The sequence below is a fragment of the Emys orbicularis genome, chromosome 2 (genome assembly GCF_028017835.1).
Source record: "Emys orbicularis isolate rEmyOrb1 chromosome 2, rEmyOrb1.hap1, whole genome shotgun sequence".
In the NCBI taxonomy this organism is placed as follows: Eukaryota; Metazoa; Chordata; order Testudines; family Emydidae; genus Emys; species Emys orbicularis.
The window spans coordinates 246,090,242-246,109,384 of NC_088684.1; the positions used below are offsets into that span (position 1 = coordinate 246,090,242).

At 40.7% G+C, this 19,143-nt stretch overlaps 1 protein-coding gene across 1 annotated transcript in view; it reads left to right on the forward strand.

Annotated features, from left to right (window-relative positions):
- The window catches only part of THSD7A (thrombospondin type 1 domain containing 7A), a 383,013-nt gene that overhangs the window by 208,049 nt on the left and 155,821 nt on the right, over positions 1-19,143 (forward strand). Inside the window, exons 3-6 of the mRNA XM_065399278.1 lie at positions 3,064-3,312; positions 4,918-5,099; positions 7,390-7,458; positions 16,498-16,653. Coding sequence (XP_065255350.1) covers positions 3,064-3,312; positions 4,918-5,099; positions 7,390-7,458; positions 16,498-16,653 — 656 coding nt within the window. The remainder of the gene's footprint in view (positions 1-3,063; positions 3,313-4,917; positions 5,100-7,389; positions 7,459-16,497; positions 16,654-19,143) is intronic.

Genomic DNA, 19,143 nt, shown 5'->3' on the forward strand with positions numbered 1-19,143 from the left:
AAAAATACCGGATGATTTTACAAAGTAGAAAAATACCTTCTGAAAAATGCTCCTTTGCTGATGCTGAATTCTCCCAGCTACCTGCTTAGTATAAGCATTCAGGATGTATGTCTGGGCTCAGCTCAGTTTTCACTTTAGCCTTACAGTTCACCCTTAATATATTTATACTTTTCTCACACTTTTTCTCTCTCTCTCTCATTTGTAACTCTGTCCAGTGTCCTACTTGAAATAATAAGTTCATAGGGTAGGATTTTGGACCCTGCTACAGCCCCTGTATGGCTCCTGTAGAAGTATACAGGTGCTGTGAAAGCCCCAAAGCCTGGTGGGATAGAACTGCCCTCCTCAGGTACTGCATAGGGCACTGAAACTAGAACTACACAGACCTTCTCCCATCCCCCGTCCTTGCAAGCCTGGTTTAGAGGGTGTGCCATGGGCGGGAAGGGAACAGAAGAGGAGTACTAATAGCGTTTGCTACTCCAGGGATTCTTGGGTGTCCTGGGCTGCAGACCAGCCCATAGGCAGCTTGAGTGGTGGAATGAAGAGAGGATTCATAAAGTAGAACAATTTCTGGCAGCTCTACCCAACTCCAGGAGCTACACCTGATTATTATAGGCTATACCAGCTCCTGGAGAAGCCCATAATAATCAGGTAAAAATGTGACTTAAATCTATCTTTGTCCTACTTGCCCCTGTAGAGATGCAACACTGAATCCTAGCCATATGATTTAGGTCTATCTTTTGTTCTCCCACATTATTAGGTCATATCCTGCCACTGATCAACACCAAAGCTGCTGTGTAGATAAACAGCAATTCTGTGCATGAAACCATGACAAGCTATGCCCCTAATTAAATTCCCCTATGATCAAACATGGCTGAAGAGTATATTTTTGTCTTCTCTTTTATGCATACTTTCCACTCTAATATTATTTGCAAGAAAAGTGCCATTAATATCTGTAGGAAATTCAGGAGGGGAATGGTAGTCTAGCACCTTTCATCCAGAAGGATCCACAAACACCGTACATATAAGAATCCACATGGAATATGGCTCTTGTTCACAGTCATTAAAAAGTGTTACCATGCAGAATCAATACATATGTACCTGCTGTTAGGAACATAGAAATTGTCATACCCGATCTGACCAGTGGTCCATATAGTTCAGTGCCTGATACTTCAAAGGAATGTGGAAGAAATCTCATAATGGTCCATTATAGAATAATCTTTCCCCAAGGGAAGTTTTTCATATTCCCCCATCAGTTAGTAGTTGTCTTCTACGCTGAAGCAGAAGTGTATTCATATAAAATATGTGTTCATTCCTAACATAGCCATCATAAATGTCCATGCTAAGATCTTGGCCTCAGTTGAGACCCCCTTCTTTTTCTGCTATATCCTTTATTAAATTCCTGGGAAGGGTATGCCTTTGATTTGTGTAATGGCATTATAATATTTTCAGTATTATTTTCTATACCATTCTAAATACCTCAAAACATTTGTTTGCTTTTTTGACTGCTGCTATACACTGAGCAGAGTGTTACACTGAACAATCTACAGTGACGTGTAGATCTTTTTCTTGACTGGTTACAGTTAATTCAAAACTGAGTATCCTATATTAGAACAAGTATGATGAATATGAATTATTGTAACTATGATTAAAGAGTTGGTATTATGACAAGTCTAGTCAAGATGCTGTTTTACTTGAGTTTTGCTGTAGATTTTTTGTTCTTATTGTGAATCAAACTATAAAGCAAATGGGTTAACTTTTTTCTGTAGAATAAATGTTTTCAAAAGTTATGTGGGCACTTAGGACCATAAGTCTCCGTGAAAGCCTACACAACATTGTGAGTGAAGCCAAGCTCATATAGAGTTGAAGCAGATAGATTGCCTTAGGAAAAGGGAATTAAAGGCCACATTTATGCTCCATTTCATAGTGTGGGCTATATCTTGATACAGCCACCACAACTCCCTTCAGACTCCTACAGATTATGTTACATCTCTGTGGCAACTATATCTATTGCTTACATGGAAAAGTATTTAATATATTTGTAGCTGTCTTTTAAAGTAATTGATCAGCTGCCACTGAGGAGGAGCCAGCACTGTCTGACCAGCCGTTTTCACATTGTGAGCATCTCTGATGCTGATAATTCCTTTTTTCAAACAATGCCAAACAAACCAAGGTGGAACTAAAAACAAAACAAAAAAAGTGATGCAAACTGTGATTCATTTTCATTTATTTGTATTATCATACAGTGAAGACAGGTAGGTAAAAATTTATATTTAACATTTGACCCCAGTATTTCTTTAAAACGTTATTGCTTTTTCCCTCCCTAAAAAGCAGTGTGCTATACTGTATTTGACTGGCCATATCCAGAAGATCTTACTCACCCAACTCTTATTTAGACAATTAAAGTCAGAGGAAGCTTTGTGTGAGTGAGGGCTTGCAAGAGGCAGGGCCGGCTCTGGCTTTCTGGCCGCCCCAAGCAAAAAAAAAAAAAAAAAACCGCGGTGGCCAGAACGGCAAAGCAAAAAAAAAAAAAACAACCTGCGGCGCGGCTGGAGCCAGGGTGCAGGCGGAGGGGGAGGGAGCGGGGGGGAGAGAGAGAGAAGGGGGGCGGCCAGGGCTTCAGCAAGGCGCTACCACGCAGCCCCTCCTGCTGTGCCCCCCTGCCGGGAGGCTCCACACCACTCCGGTTGGCTGGGAGGGAAGGACGCGGGCTGCCCTGCCGAGCTTGCTGCAGGGTGCTCCCGTCCTCCATGCCGCCGCCCCCTACAGGGCGGCCGGAGTGGAACAACAACAACAACCAAAAAAAACGGCCGTGCCGCCCTAGGATTGGGCGGAATGCTGCCTCCTACAAGCTGCCGCCCCAAACACCAGCTTGCTCAGCTGGTGCCTGGAACCGGCCCTGGCAAGAGGTGGCCTAACACGTCCTCAAAATAATCCGCAGTCCTCAGCAGAAATAAATGCTTCCTAAGTGTGTTCATTGTTCAGTTCAGGGAATAGCATATTCATATAGGGATTCATAACTGCTTGTGAACACAGGTACTTAAAATCTTATTGCTCTTTTTACAGCTTTTGCCAACAAGACAAGTTGCCAATTACCTTCCAGTCCTGTGTGATCACTAAGGAGTGCCAGGTGTCAGAGTGGTCTGAGTGGAGCCCCTGTTCCAAAACATGTTTTGATATGACATCCCCTAAAGGAAATCGTACAAGAACACGGACCATTAAGCAGTTTCCTATTGGCAGTGAAAGTGAATGCCCAGAGCTAGAAGAAATAGAGCAATGTAGCTCTCAAGGAGATGGTGTGGCACCGTGTGTTACGTAAGTGTTAATATGTACCCCACCCCATCAAAATGAATACTGTACATCCCGTGGGAGAGTGCAGCACGTTGATAATGATTTGATTGACAATACAAGTACATTTAAAAGAAAATACTAGGATTTGGTTTATGTGTGTACATATTCAGTGATCCCACTAAAAGCTAACATTTGCATATAGTTGCAGTTGTACTGAAGTTACTTCCTACTCTAAATATAGAGAAATAACTTACACGACTTTGTAAATGCTGACTTTTAAAATGTGAACATGTGTGTACACACTGATACACTTTTGTGCACTACTTTGAACCAGCTTTAAAGGCATAGTAAAACAAATTTATTGATTCAGTGGTGATTTTTCCTACAGATCATTTCTTCTAGAATCCATCATTGTTTGTTTGAAGTACAGGGCACAATCCCATACCACGTGTCTTACACAGTAAGAAGCTGGTATGTATTCCTTGAGCAGCCAAACTCTTATCTGACTTCATTGGGAGTTTAGGCTGATTAAAGAAGGCAAGACTGAGCCCTAAATCAGGAGGGGAAGAGGCTAAAAGTGGTAGTAAATAAATTAGTCCTGTTTAGAGTGTAGGAAGGCTGAGAGCAAGCAAGCACTTTAGATTCAGGAGATTGCTTTCATCATTAGCATCTAATTGAGATGAATATTAACAGTCACAGCTGTGCTTTTTCTTTATCTGCCTGGAAAGAACTATTGGGGAAATAGCATTTGATGTTATGCCATTTTGCATCTGTGCGTTTTGACTCTGGAACATCATTTTCCTTGAAGAGAAATATCATCATTCTCCATCTTCAGCAGCATCGGGAAATGATTCCCTTGATATTGCCTTAAAGTACTTGTTGGGCAGAGAAGCCTGTGACATGTCTTTCAATTCATAAGTCTGACTGGGGTTTTAAGTTGGAGTCATAGACCTTCTTTCTTATGCACTCACTGATGAGAAAGCTCACAGCTTCTCTTCATTCGTAAGTACTCAGCAGGGGGGCTTGAGCACCGCAGAGAAGCCATCTTACTCTCGACGGTGAAAAAATAACTCACTGAAATAATTTTTTGGAAAAAAGAAGTACAATTATAGTTTTGCCTTGATATGCAGGAGGAGCATTCATGCTTCTTATCAAAGGTAAATTGGAGGCTTTGCCTTTTTTTTATTTTTCGGGTCTTATGTTTCTCAGTGTGCACATTTCTTTGATTTTTGTTGTGTATTGCTTTATTCTAGCTGTCTAGTTCTAAACAAGTGCTAAGATTCACAAACCTGGGGATTGGCAGATTTGAGCATAAAACTCAATTTCTTTCCATGCAACATTATTATTCTTCCTTGCAGTAAAATAATAAATTCCACTGATTAAACTTAAACAAAGATCTTCCTAAATGTAACCCTTTCAAAAATGAAATAATGAGGAAAATAGTTTAATCAGTGTAGAATACCAAACCTCATGCATATCTGTAAAATAAAGATTTTTGGGGAGCCAATCCTTCTAGATAATGAGTCAGCAATATTAGGGCACTTTGCCTTGTATAATCAAATATTACCTTATGTGGCTTTACTTGTTTTAAAGAACTAATTAACTCAATTTGCAATTCCTTTGATTCAGGTATGGCTGGAGAACCACAGAGTGGACAGAATGTCGTGTTGACCCTTTACTTAGCCAACAGGACAAAAGACGAGGGAATCAGACAGCTCTGTGTGGAGGTGGAATTCAAACCCGTGAGGTGTACTGTGTGCAAGCTAATGAAAATCTCCTCTCCTATTTAAATACCCTCAAGGAAAAAGAAGGTAAATTTCATTCACTTGCAATTGAATTAGTGTGAAAACTGAACACTTCAGCATGCCGGAGCTTTTTGACCTCCATTGTCTTCTGTCACAAGTGTCTTATTTTATTATAGGTTACTGTGATCTATTTTTTAAAATCTAATTTAAATGGAAATATTTAATTCCAGGAGGGATGGGTTCATTCTTTATTCTGCAAATGTCCATATCTTACTCTGAACTGTTTTTTCATAAGACTTCCTGAAGGCTTCCTTAACTGTAGGATGGTCTTGTGGTAAGAAAGATACAAGACTGGGAATCATGAACTCTGGGTTCTAGTCCCAGTTCTGCCAGAGATTTTCTGTGTGACCTTGTGCAAGTCATTTTAACCTCTCTGTGCTTGTATAGGTTGCACCTCAAAAAAGAAAAAAGTAAATGCATGTGTAAAGTCACCGTGGAAATATATATGTGAAATGACTTTACAGGTTCAAAAAGAGCACTAAACTTGGCTTTTCCTTGAAACCAGGCAAAATGTGATGGTTTTGGCTGACTTTCATGTAGAGTTCTTGTTTTTGTGTAAAACTGTAACTCAGCTTGATACTTGTGTGGATTTGTACTCCCAAAATTGAAACAGGAAAAAAGTTTATATGAAGAGACTCTCTGCAAACTAAAAACACCAAGTTTCTCATAATTGTAGCCTCTTCAGTTCCTTAAGAAAAGAGAGAGGAAAGCTTATCCCCTGGTCTCCTTTCACTTGCATATGTGTAAGTGAACTCCATTAACTTCATTGAAGTGACTCCCGATTTACACCAGTGTAAGTGAGTGAAGAATCAGGCCCCTAACCTTTTCCAAAGAAAGAAGTTATTTTCCTAGTGTCATGAGGATACTTACCTTGATAAAGGTGTCCTGGATACAAAAATATTCTGGAGATGAAAGCGGGAGGATGATCTTGTGGTTAAGACATTTGGAATGGGACATGGGAGATTTGGGTTCAATTCCTGGTTTTGCCACAGACTTCATATGTGACCTTGGAAAAAGTTTCCATCTGCAGAATGTGTAGAATAAAATTCCATGCTTAATAGGTATAGTGTTAATGAGTTGGATAGTTGAAGTGGTGATTGGGGTCTTATAAGCACCTAGCTCTATATAGTTAACATAAAACACTTTTCTGATGAGTTCAACTATATTATTATATGCATTTTTGAAGAACAAAACCTCAGTGAGTAATTTACATTAACATACATTATTCCCCAGCAGCAAAAAGTAACTTGAAAGGAACAGCTTATCCATTGGTAATTTAGAAATCCTTCAAGACAGTAAATTATACTAAGTGCATTTAGCCCACAATTCTGATGACATTTATTTTTATACATTATGGAGCTGTATGGTACAAATTTACATTGGCACAAAGAAATACAACCACACACTCCAGGAAAAAGGACATCCTTGACTTGGGCATGCATAGCTAAACATTTAGAAGAGAGGTGGCCACACTAGCCTACAGAGTTCTCTAGCGTGGGGCATCTTTAATCTGGGCACTGCAGTTTGTGGAGACTACCAGTCTCAGCATCCATTTTAATACATCTGCTTGGATTAAGATGGAGCATTGTTTGCTGAGACTTCTATGCGCCATCGGTTGCACCTGCATATTTATGAGGGAGGGAGTCTTCAGTCTGCTTCATTTAATACAAATTAGAGGCAAATTTCCTGTAGGACCAAGTTTAGATGCCCCTGCCTTAGAAGTAAAGGGTGACAAACTCTCAGCTAAAGAGAGGCAACAATAAAATCAGCAACAGCTTACTGTTCAGAATGATGATCAGGATTTGGGTAGACTCTGAAGTCTTGCTGGCTTAGGCTGGTGTGAAATCTGTCCTTATCATAATGTGACAGGAATATGCAGAGCCCATCAGGAGGTAATCTCTGTAGGCCCCATAAGGCTGTTTAAAATGTAACTAGTCTTTGGATGCATAAACATGAGAACACTTTTTTCAAGAGCTCAAACTAGGGGTGAAGTGAGTTTTAGTTTAAAAAGCTCTGGGGACATTTCCATTTTTGGAGACAGATTAAAAAAGTGTTGTGGTTTTTTTAAAGCAGCTTCTGGGCACCCCTAGAAACAGCAATTTGGCGTGATTAAACGGTGTGATTAAAACCAGACAATGATTCAAGAACTAGAGGGGGAAAATCCCACCAACCCTAGCAGTGGGAAACCCCTTCTTATAATGTAGCTCTGTGTTCATAAACAGTTTTCAAAACAGTAAGGCTGTTTTGGAAACTTCCATTCTCACGTATTCATAGTGGTGTTTCCCTATTATTTCAGAAAGTCAGTCACAGAGCACGTCGAAGTCTAGTGCTGCACCACTTCTATCAATCACTTTTGAAATAACAGGTAGGTAATTAAGGCCTTCTACCTGACATTTCAATCAAAAGTGTGCCAGGAGGCACTGTCCCCTTTGGGAGAACTATGTTGTCTATATATAAAAAAGTATATTTCTCTCTCAAATAGTTTGTTACTGTACCTGTGAGCTCTCACTCATAAGGTTCAAGATAATAAAAGAAATAAGAGGACAAAATACTTACACATCAGGTACCAGACCTGAAATACAAACTAGTAGCACAGATTCAAACCAAACCTTTATCCATTTTTTGAAATGTTCTGATAAATATCTTTCACTTCTATTTCCCATCCTGGCCTAAAGTACTGGGAATTTCTTTGGTCTTCCAAAATTTCCACTTTCCTTTGCTATTTCCAGCTATGGTTGTTAATTTTGGTTGGACGTATTCCTGGAGCTTTCATCACATGACATAACCTTCTATTAAAGATTCATCTTTAATTCCTGGAGACTCCAGAACAATCTTGGAGGGTTGGCAGCTCTATTTCCAGATCTGTTTTGCTGATTCAGGATATTTGTATAATTAAGAATTTGAACTTTGGATGTTTATCTAAACTGAAACTTCCAGCCTTTTGGTGTTGGTACATCCCTATAAGCCAAGTTCAGAAATTTACTATCTTCATTTCAGAAATTACAAGTTTACATTTGAGCAGGAATATTGTGTGTAGCGGTTAGGCCAGGGAACGGGAAATTAAGGATTACTAGGTTCTGTTGTTCTGTCACTCACTTGCTGTGTATTTTAGGCAAATCATTCAACTTCTCCTTGCCTCTCTTTACCCAGCTGCAAAATTGATATAACTGTGTACCTAACCATAGAACTGAAAGGGACTACTTACATGCATAGACATGCATAGGTGTGTATGGATTTGTCTTCACTACAAGGGTAAGTCGACCTAAGTTAAGCTACTCCAGCTATGTGAATAATGTAGCTGGAGTCGATGTAGCTTAGTTCGACTTACCCCAGTGTCTTCATTGCACTGCATCGATGGGAGACGCTCTCCAGTCGACTTACCTTAGTTCTCTTGGGGAGCTGGAGTACTGAAGTCGACCGAGAGAGCTCTGCCATCAATGTAGTGGATCTTCACTAGACCCACTAAATCGACACCTGCTGCATCGATTGCAGCAGTGTCGATCTCCCTGGCAGTGAGGACAAGCCCTAAGTGTTTGCAGGATCAGAGTCTGAAGTAGTAGTTTTACAGTTTGGCAATAAACTTTAGCACATACATTACAGAAAACTGGGAAGGAAACTCGTGATGTTATCTTTCATCCATTTTGTTAGTGTGGCTTTTTTAAAATGCTCATTTGTTCTGCTTTTGTGAAAGTAGAGCAACTAGTGTCCTGAAAAAAATGGTGAGCTCTTGCTGGGGCATGGATGTACAGATGCTCTTCCTGTGACACTGTGGCCCTGTTGGCAGAAGCAGCCCAGAGAATGCAATGAATTACCTCATCCCCCGCACCACTCTGGCTGTGACCGCATGATGGCCACTTTGAGGCCACACTGGGCAGCTGGGATTCTCTGCCAGAGGAGGAGCTGGTGCACATCCTTGGTGAATTTAGCCCACTGTTTACCAAGAGAGGTGAGTCTGTGCTTTTGTGGTGGTGATTTTTAAAATGTAGCTACTCTATAGTCCTCATGCTCGTAGGCGTCTACCTTACTGTATGGAATTTTCCAGTGACTTGTCTAGACAGTATAGAGCTCAGGAGAGGGTTCCTGGGGTTGTAGCTAATTATTTTCCAGGCACTTGCTAGTAGGTAGTATTCTTTGGGACTAGACACACAGAGTTAGCAGCCCATAAGTGGGCACAGAAAAGCACTTTGAGTTTGTTTGATTTTTATCCCACTTTAGGAGAAAGGGAAAGTTCTAGATTTTTAGAACACACTAAGAGAGAGGTTCCTAGTTCAGCAGAGAATGATGGTGTTTTTGTGTGTGTGTGTGTTTTTGTTTGGGTTTTTTGTTTAATCTCCCAGCCCGAACTTGAAAGTCATTCCAAACCTGAACTTAATTTTCGGTTTGTCAGGGGGAAAGTGAGAGCTTGTTAGCAAAACACATTCTGTTTTGTTCTTATGTGTGTCCAAAATTTGAGCAAAATATCTGAAAACCACGCAGAGCTTGTGTTATTAAGCATTATTAACTTAATGTTCATCCCCACTGACAGGGAATGAAAGAACCAAGCCTCCTCATTCACAACCTCTACCACAAATGCATGAAAAGAAAATATGAAAGGGGCAGCAATGAGAGGGGAAACATCTTTTGACTGTGAACGTCTGTATCCAGTAGCTTCTTCTTTCAAATCATCTCGAGTCAAACAATAAGGGGTCAGATGCTGAGCTCATTTACACTGGTGTAAATCTGGAGGAAAGCCACTGAAGTTAAAGGGGTTGGGATGCTAATAGGAGGTCCAGGCTTGCCACAACTCAGCAGTTTACTGTAAAGAAAATAAATAATCTTTATCATACTCTAGCACCTCTGGCTGAAATTCATCCTAGATATGTAGCTAGCAAAGTGGTTTGGGAGCTCTCTGGATGAAAAGTGATATATAACAGAGATCACATCATGCATGAGAAGGTAATAGTAACAATAAATCCTTTCCTGTGTTTTTTTTTGTTTTGTTTTTTTGTTTTTACTTTTTGAGACTTGCTACTATCAGATAGTTTTTCAACTCTCTCTCTCTGCTGAGACTTTGGCAGCACTGAAATAGGCTTTCAGATAGGCACAGGGACTTGGTGGAATTACTGGGGAAATAATGGCTGAAGAGAAATGCCCCTTTGTCACGCACAGAGATGAATTGTGCCATTCGCCGTGTACTCTACTCACAACATTTATTTGAGATGTATCAGAGAAGCTGGTCAAGCCCAGACAAGTTTCTTGCAGTCAGTAACTATTACTGTTGATGAGTTTTTTGCTAAAACAGTGTTTTAGGGATGGACATTGGGAATCAGAGCTATGCAAAGAACAGCTATTTTCAATTTGCTGACAGTTTTGAAAAATAAATAGATAAATGTTTTGGAATTTTTGGTGAACCAAAACAAGGGGGGGGGATTTAATTTAATGTAAAAAACAATTGACCAAAATTTATGCAAATTTGCAAAATGTTTCGGTCGACCCAAAACGGTGAGGAGGGCTTTAAACTAGGTTCGACGGGGACAGGTGAGCAAAGCCCACAGGTAAGTGGGGAACATGGAGACCTGGGAGATGGGTCGGAAACAAGAGGGAGTGTGGGCTATAATGGCAGAGAGAAAGGAGGGTCAGGGCAAAACTGGGAGGCAAGATCGAACCAGTATCTTAGATGCCTATATACAAATGCGAGAAGTATGGGTAATAAGCAGGAAGAACTGGAAGTGCTAATAAATAAATACGACTATGACATTGTTGGCACCACTGAAACTTGGTGGGATAATACACATGATTGGAATGTTGGTGTGGATGGGTACAGCTTGCTCAGGAAGGATAGATGGGGAAAAGAGAGGAGGAGTTGCCTTGTATATTAAAAATGTACACACTTGGACTGAGGTGGAGATGGACATAGGAGACGGAAGAGAGTCTCTGGGTTAGGCTAAAAGGGGTAAAAAACAAGGGTGATGTCATGCTAGGAGTCTACTACAGGCCACCTAACCAGGTGGAAGAGGTGGATGAGGCTTTTTTTAAACAACTAACAAAATCATCCAAAGCCCAAGATTTGGTAGTGATGGGGGACTTCAACTATCCAAATATATGTTAGGAAAATAACACAGCGGGGCACAGACTATCCAACAAATTCTTGGACTGCATTGCAGACAACTTTTTATTTCAGAAGGTTGAAAAAACTACTAGGTGGGAAGCTGTTCTAGACTTGATTTTAACAAATAGGAAGGAACTCATTGAGAATTTGAAAGTAGAAGGCAGCTTGGGTGAAAGTGATCATGAAATCATAGAGTTTGAAATTCTAAGGAAGGGTAGAAGGGAGTACAGCAAAATAGAGACAATGGATTTCAGGAAGGCGGATTTTGGTAAGCTCAGAGAGCTGATAGGTAAGGTCCCATGGGAATCAAGACTGAGGGGAAAAACAACTGAGGAGAGTTGGCAGTTTTTCAAAGGGACACTATTAAGGGCCCAAAAGCAAGCTATTCCGCTGGTTAGTAAAGATAGAAAATGTGGCAAAAGACCACCTTGGCTTAACCACGAGATCTTGCATGATCTAAAAAATAAAAAGGAGTCATATAAAAAATGGAAACTAGGACAGATTACAAAGGATGAATATAGGCAAACAACACAGGAATGCAGGGGCAAGATTAGAAAGGCAAAGGCACAAAATGAGCTCAAACTAGCTACGGGAATAAAGGGAAACAAGAAGACTTTTTATCAATACATTAGAAGCAAGCGGAAGACCAAAGACAGGGTAGGCCCACTGCTCAGTGAAGAGGGAAACAGTAACAGGAAACTTGGAAATGGCAGAGATGCTTAATGACTTCTTTGTTTCGGCCTTCACCGAGATGTCTGAAGGAATGCCTAATCTAGTGAATGCTAGTGGGAAGGGGGTAGGTTTAGCAGATAAAATAAAAAAAGAACAAGTTAAAAATCACATATAAAAGTTAGATGCCTGCAAGTCACCAGGGCCTGATGAAATGCATCCTAGAATACTCAAGGAGCTAATAGAGGAGGTATCTGAGCCTCTAGCTATTATCTTTGGAACATCATGGGAGATAGGAGAGATTCTAGAAGACTGGAAAAGGGCAAATATAGTGCCCATCTATAAAAAGGGAAATAAAAACAACCCAGGAAACTACAGACCAGTTAGTTTAACTTCTGTGCCAGGGAAAATAATGGAGCAAGTAATTAAGGAAATCATCTGCAAACACTTGGAAGGTGGTAAGGTGATAGGGAATAGCCAGCATGGATTTGTAAAGAACAAATCATGTCAAACCAATCTGATAGCTTTCTTTGATAGGATAACGAGCCTTGTGGATAGGGGAGAAGCTGTGGATGTGGTATACCTGGACATTAGTAAGGCATTTGGTACGGTCTCGCATGATATTCTTATCGATAAACTAGGCAAATACAATTTAGATGGGGCTACTATAAGGTGGGTGCATAACTGGCAGGATAACCGTACTCAGAGAGTTGTTATTAATGGTTCCCAATCCTGCTGGAAAGGCATAATAAGTGGGGTGCCGCAGGGGTCTGTTTTGGGACCGGCTCTGTTCAATATCTTCATTAACGACTTAGATATTGGCATAGAAAGTACGCTTCTTAAGTTTGCAGATGATAGCAAACTGGGAGGGATTGCAACAGCTTTGGAGGACAGGGTCATAATTCAAAATGATCTGGACAAATTGGAGAGATGGTCTGAGGTAAACAGGATGAAGTTTAACAGAGACAAATGCAAAGTGCTCCACTTAGGAAGGAACAATCAGTTTCACACATACAGAATAGGAAGAGACTGTCTAGGAAGGAGTATGGCAGAAAGGGATCTAGGGGTTATAGTGGACCACAAGCTAAATATGAGTCAACAGTGTGATGCTGTTGCAAAAAAAGCAAACATGATTCTGGGATACTTTAACAGGTGTGTTGTGAGCAAGACACGAGAAGTCATTCTTCCGCTCCACTCTGCACTGGTTCGGCCTCAACTGGAGTATTGTGTCCAGTTCTGGGCACCGCATTTCAAGAAAGATGTGGAGAAATTGGAGAGGGTCCAGAGAAGAGCAACAAGAATGATTAAAGGTCTTTAGAACATGACCTATGAAGGAAGGCTGAAAGAATTGAGTTTGTTTAGTCTGGAAAAGAGAAGACTGAGAGGGGACATGATAGCAGTTTTCAGGTATCTAAAAGGGTGTCATAAGGAGGAGGGAGAAAACTTGTTCACCTTAGCCTCTAAGGCTAGAACAAGAAGCAATGGGCTTAAACTGCAACAAGGGAGGTTTAGGTTGGACATTAGGAAAAAGTTTCTAACTGTCAGGGTGGTTAAACACTGGAATAAACTGCCTAGGGAGGTTGTGGAATCTCCATCTCTGGAGATATTTAAGAGTTGGTTAGATAAATGTCTATCAGGGATGGTCTAGACAGTATTTGGTCCTGCCATGAGGGCAGGGGACTGGACTCGATGACCTCTCGAGGTCCCTTCCAGTCCTAGAATCTATGAATCTATGACCCAAATTTGCATTTTGGAGCAGAAAAGAAAAAAAGTTTTTACCTGGAATTTTTTCCTACTTCCATGTGAGGAGCAATTTGACTGAGTTAAGTTGGAGTGACTGAATAAGCAGTATATTTGTACTGTGCATCATTGTAATGTGCTTTGTGCTACAGTATCGCTACAAAGGAAATAAGACCAAAATTCAGTGGGGATAAGTTTGCTTAATTTACTGTCATCTAAAAAAGAAATTCTGAGTAATGCAGTGCAATGCACATTCTGAATCTTAAAATACAGGAAACATTTCCAAATAATTATTCTCTCCCACCATTGCAATACTTTTTTTTGTCTCTCAAGCTACTTCAATAAACCTGAATGAGTAGCAGACACGGTCATTCATAACAACTTTATACTTCATGTTACACTGAAGGATAGTAAACAAGATGGCATAAAATTGTGTTGTATTGAGAGAGAGAGAGAGAGAGAGAGTTATTTGTACTATTTACATACCCCTGAAGCATTTCTTGCTTAAGATACCTTATAGATGAATGACTGAAGTGGCCGATATTTTCAACAGGTTTTATATGAATAGTATACTTGATATTCTTCATGGAAGAGAAGCTGAAGTCTTTACTCAGGGCCATACCATGTCTGGTCTTCATACAGGTGTCCAGTGGGAGAGGGTTCAAAGAGCCTTCTGGCCAGACACAGTTGCAGTCTTGGCTGTTGTGGAAGTCCAGGAATGGTTTCCTCTTTATTCCTAAAGAGGAAGAAGTAATTTATATTCGAAGTACCAGTGAAGGAGGACTGGTGCACTGGAGGGAGTATGCTGCACCTCATGAAGGAACGCAGCAGTGGGTACCCTGCCCTTGTGCCTCAAAAGGCTCTAGGAGGCATTCTTCAGAATGCTTCCCTGTGCTCCTATTGGGGCTCCACAAGGCCCCCATAGTGTGGCTGTGCCTTAAAGTTACAAATGTCTCTTTCTTTTTACTCTGCCTTTACTTATGCAAGCTCCCAATGAATTCAAGGGCAGTCTGAGTAAGAGCTGTGTAAGGACCTCACAATTCAAGATAAAGGCTACAAAGAAGTGGCGATGACTTGCTAACTCCTGCTTTTATTAAATACTATCCAGTAAATATACAATTACATGCAAATTATATGTTTGTTTACATTTATTTTTGCTACAAGTTATGCACTTTATGCAGATGATCATGCACATTAGGAATAGACTTCAGGCTTCTGGAAAATTGCCAGTGCAGCCTTCAGTGTCATAAGGTTTAGGCCCCACCATAGCACTGTGCATATGTTAGAATACTTCTTTCCAGCGTTGTCTTCTTATGTTAGAAAATGGGAGTTTTGGAGTATGTTTAACAGGTATTTGCCCTCTCCGCACTGCAGCTTTGCTTCATGGAGCAAAGCAGCACAAAGCCATGCACAAAGTATCAGGATGGGAAGGACAGTTCCACGGGATGCCGCCTTCTCATTCCCTCCCTCTCAAAATGTAGCTTCCAGTTGCCCGCTAGTGGGCCTGTGGCTAAAAGGGATGTGCATTACCTGAAGGGTCAGGCAGGCAGAAACAGGTGCATGCAACACATGTACATGTGAATAAGAGACTCCACTACCTTAACAATAGCATGCAGCTCATTCATCAATCCTCTGTTGTTATTGCTGTGTTACTGTGATCCTCAAGACCCTGATTCTGCCACCCATACTCCCTCTGAGTAGTATCTTGCTGCAAAGATAGTTGTAATCAATGGGACTATATACAGCATAAGGTACTACCTAAGTTGAGTAACGGTGGCAGAACAGAGTTCTGATTAATTAAACTCTTGTTTTGAAAGCACAGTTCTGAAGGAGCAGTCATGATGTTTAACTTTAGGGAATCACATCTTTTTAATCAATTGGACAGAGGTAATTTGAATGGCTGATCTATATCCTGTGCTTAGTTTTAAGTATTTTGTGAGGAGCTGAATTATGAAAGATCTTCTCTTGAGAGTTATTGGTAAAAGTGTATTGCAATAAAGCAATGCATTTGTTGGTTGGAGACAGATGCATGCATATATCCAACATGCCAGGAAAGGTATCCCATTGCGCCTAGGTGCTGGGAGGACAATAGAGCTTGGGCTGGAGTGTACTGAAGGCTGTATCCTGGCTCTCAGTGTAGGAGAACAGGGTGGTTCTGCTCTCTTATGGTCCTTCCCTGGTGCACAAGAAACAGGGTTTCTGCCTGCTCAGATACCTTCCATGTGGACTGATTACACACTGCTGGAAGTAATATATTAAAACAATTATACCTATGTACTAGATTAAAAAGCTGTGCACAGAATACATGTTAAATACGGTTTTCCTTGAACCAAGTACAGCTATCACTGCACAACTTTTGTAGGTGGGTGATTTTCTGTGTGTTTGGAAGGGCTTTAGAGTTAAAGGAAAGCAAATAGACTCTGTCATCATTATATCTCAGTGATTTAAATTCAGTATCTCTAATTTGGTGTGCAGTTGAAGTGTTAGCATTTATGGGATTATAACGAGGCTTTGAAGTTACAATACCCTATTAAGGTGAATGAAAATTTACACTTCTGTTGGTTCAATTGTTCCAGTCAAGATGCACTCAATAAGAGAGCAGAACATTGATTTGCATGGGAGCCAATGTGAAGAACTACTGTAATAATATTCTGCATTCGTTAACTGCAAGAGCAAGGTCCTAGAGAATACTGCAATATTTGTGGACTCTTCCTGATTCCACATAATCTGGTTTCACTCAGTCCATGCAGTGAGTTCATTAGATTTATTTTTAAGAGAATAGTTTTACACTTACTTCATCAGATTAAAATGATGAGACAGAAGATTTTCTGACTGAAGAGTAGTGGTGTCAACTTGCAGCAAAGCATTATGCAAGTATTAAAAATATGTTGTCTTTATTGTATACAGCTTCCAAGCCTGTGGATCGGAAACTGTGCACAGGACCTGTACCTAGCACCACCCAATTGTGCCATATCCCTTGTCCAATAGAATGTGAAGTGTCAGCTTGGTCAGCTTGGGGACCATGCACCTATGAAAGCTGTGAAGACCAGCAAGCCAAAAAGGGTATGTACGCATTTTAAATTCCTCCTTTTCAAAAAACATTTTTATTTTACTTAGGTTTTACACAATACTTGAAAAAAATATTTGCAAGACTCTAGGGATCTTTGACAATACTGACATCTTCATACTTATATCAGCAAGAGAGCCCGCAACAGCCTCCAAAAATCAGGAAATAACCAGCCAAAATACCCACCCATAAGTACCACCTCTCAGTGTTCTCCTTCGTTCCCAAAAGCCTTGGGAAAGAGATGGGCTTTCTAGTGAGTTCTGTAGGTCAACAGATCTGGGCTATTTTAGGACAATTACAAAGTTGAGTGCCTCCTTTTAAATTGAGGGGGATCCAGCATGAATCTCTCTCCAGATCACAGCTGTGGCTGTGTCACATAAAGAGAGAACAGCGGTCTCTGAAGTAGGAACTTCTCAAGCCATTCAGGGATTTACAAGTCAAGATCACCTTAAAAATTGACCAGTAGACCATTAGGCAACCACTGCAAATCTTAGAGCAGGAGCTTCATTTGCAGAGTACCCTTCAGACCCTGCTTAACTGGCAGGCTGATGCATTCTGTGCCAGTTTCAGTTTCCAAGGGTATTTAAAGGGTAGACCTATGCAGTGCATACTGCAGTAATCAGATCTCCAGGTGTCAAAGGCATGAATCACAATTCGCCGCTGAATCAGCGTGACCAGCGGACCATCCGCAAGCGTGCTGCCGAAAGCCGCCTGACTTCCATGCGTGGGGCGGCAAAAAACATAGAGCCGTCCCTGCCTGCACAGATGCTCTTGGTGGGAAGATCAGACCATATGGTGATCTGATTTCCCACAACTTCTCCATTGGAGATTGGAGTTGGTTGAGTTTATTGGTAGAGATTACTGTTGTGTAGAAAAAACCTGAAATGACTGTCTCTGTTGTAGTGAGGGGATGGTGGTTTGTGCTTTTTGGAAAATATCAGCCCAAAATCAGCTTCTCTGGTATTCTGGAATTCTGCTTCCTGTTTTTGTCTTATGTAATGTGATTTAACTTTTCTGCTGCAATTTACGGATGGATAAAGAAAGGCAATTTGTCCTTTTAGTCTGCTTGTTTTATTTTCAAAATCTTTGCCGTACATTTTATAGGGGGGAGGGATAGCTCAGTGGTTTGAGCATCGGCCTGCTAAACCCAGGGTTGTGAGTTCAATCCTTGAGGGGGCCATTTAGGGAACTGGGGTAAAAATCTGTCTGGGGATTGGGCCTGCTTTGAGCAGGGGGTTGGACTAGATGACCTCTTGAGGTCCCTTCCAACCCTGATATTCTATGATTTTCAAATGTGGACGTGGATTGCAGTATTTCTGCCCAGTTTGTCCTGGTGTGGATAATGCTGAAGTGGGGAAAACTGATAAAAATCTGATCTTTGATGTTTCTATGGTAGGGTAAGGTTTAAAGTCAAATCTGAAAAAAAAATGTTCTACATGAGTCATTTTATGCTTCTCCCATCTAGCTATAGTCTCATGAGATAAACTGCCCATTTCTAGACCTGTAATTTGCTACCCCATGCAATTTGTTTTAGTGTCTTGAATTGATCTGTAATAGTTGAATAGGTCACCCATAGACTCAGAGAAGTGTTACAGTTCCTTCTATAGTAAACAGCTATACACATGGAGGTATCTCTCATATGTTCATATTTGCCCATCTTGTTTTCCTATATGATAGTTTATTTTGTATATTAGTTCAAGCATAAGCAGCAATGTGCTGTTTAGTGTTTTCATTTCCTATATCAAATTTATAATCAACTTTGTCTTACTCTTTTTTCCTCTAGTTAACCCCTATGTGACTCCAACTTTCCTGCTGTTAGTGTCAGAAGCAGAGCTGCACTTAAAGGTCATGATAAGGGAACTCAAGCATTGCAAATTTAAAATAACCTGGATCTTCCACTTAATCACACCCATTTCTAGTACTATTCAGTGGTCAGATGCAGGACTGTATGCAAATTCACCCATGAATGTGACAGGGATTTCTTCTTTCCTTCCCTCTGACATACATTCACTAGGTAGCAGGAATGGATATCTCGCTGGAATAAGCAAAGGCACCTTGACAATGAGATGAGAGGAATCCAGGCATTACATTGTGAACATGTAAATCCTAGGTTCCCCTTCACCAGTTCTCTTGTACTTATTGCTTTCCATACGTGCTTCTTTAGGAAACACTTAGATGCATAGCATCAGGGGGTAGCCGTGTTAGTCTGTATCCACAAAAACAACAAGGAGTCCGGTGGCACCTTAAAGACTAACAGATTTATTTGGGCATAAGCTTTTGTGGGTAAAAAACCTCACTTGCATCTGAAGAAGTGGGTTTTTACCCATGAAAGCTTATGCCCAAATAAATCTGTTAGTCCTTAAGGTGCCACCGGACTCCTTGTTGTTTTTACTTAGATGCATATGCTGCTTGGATTGAAATATTTGTGCATTATAGTGTTATGAATTCATGAGTAGAAAGCAAACAATGCTTTTTTCTCACCCCTT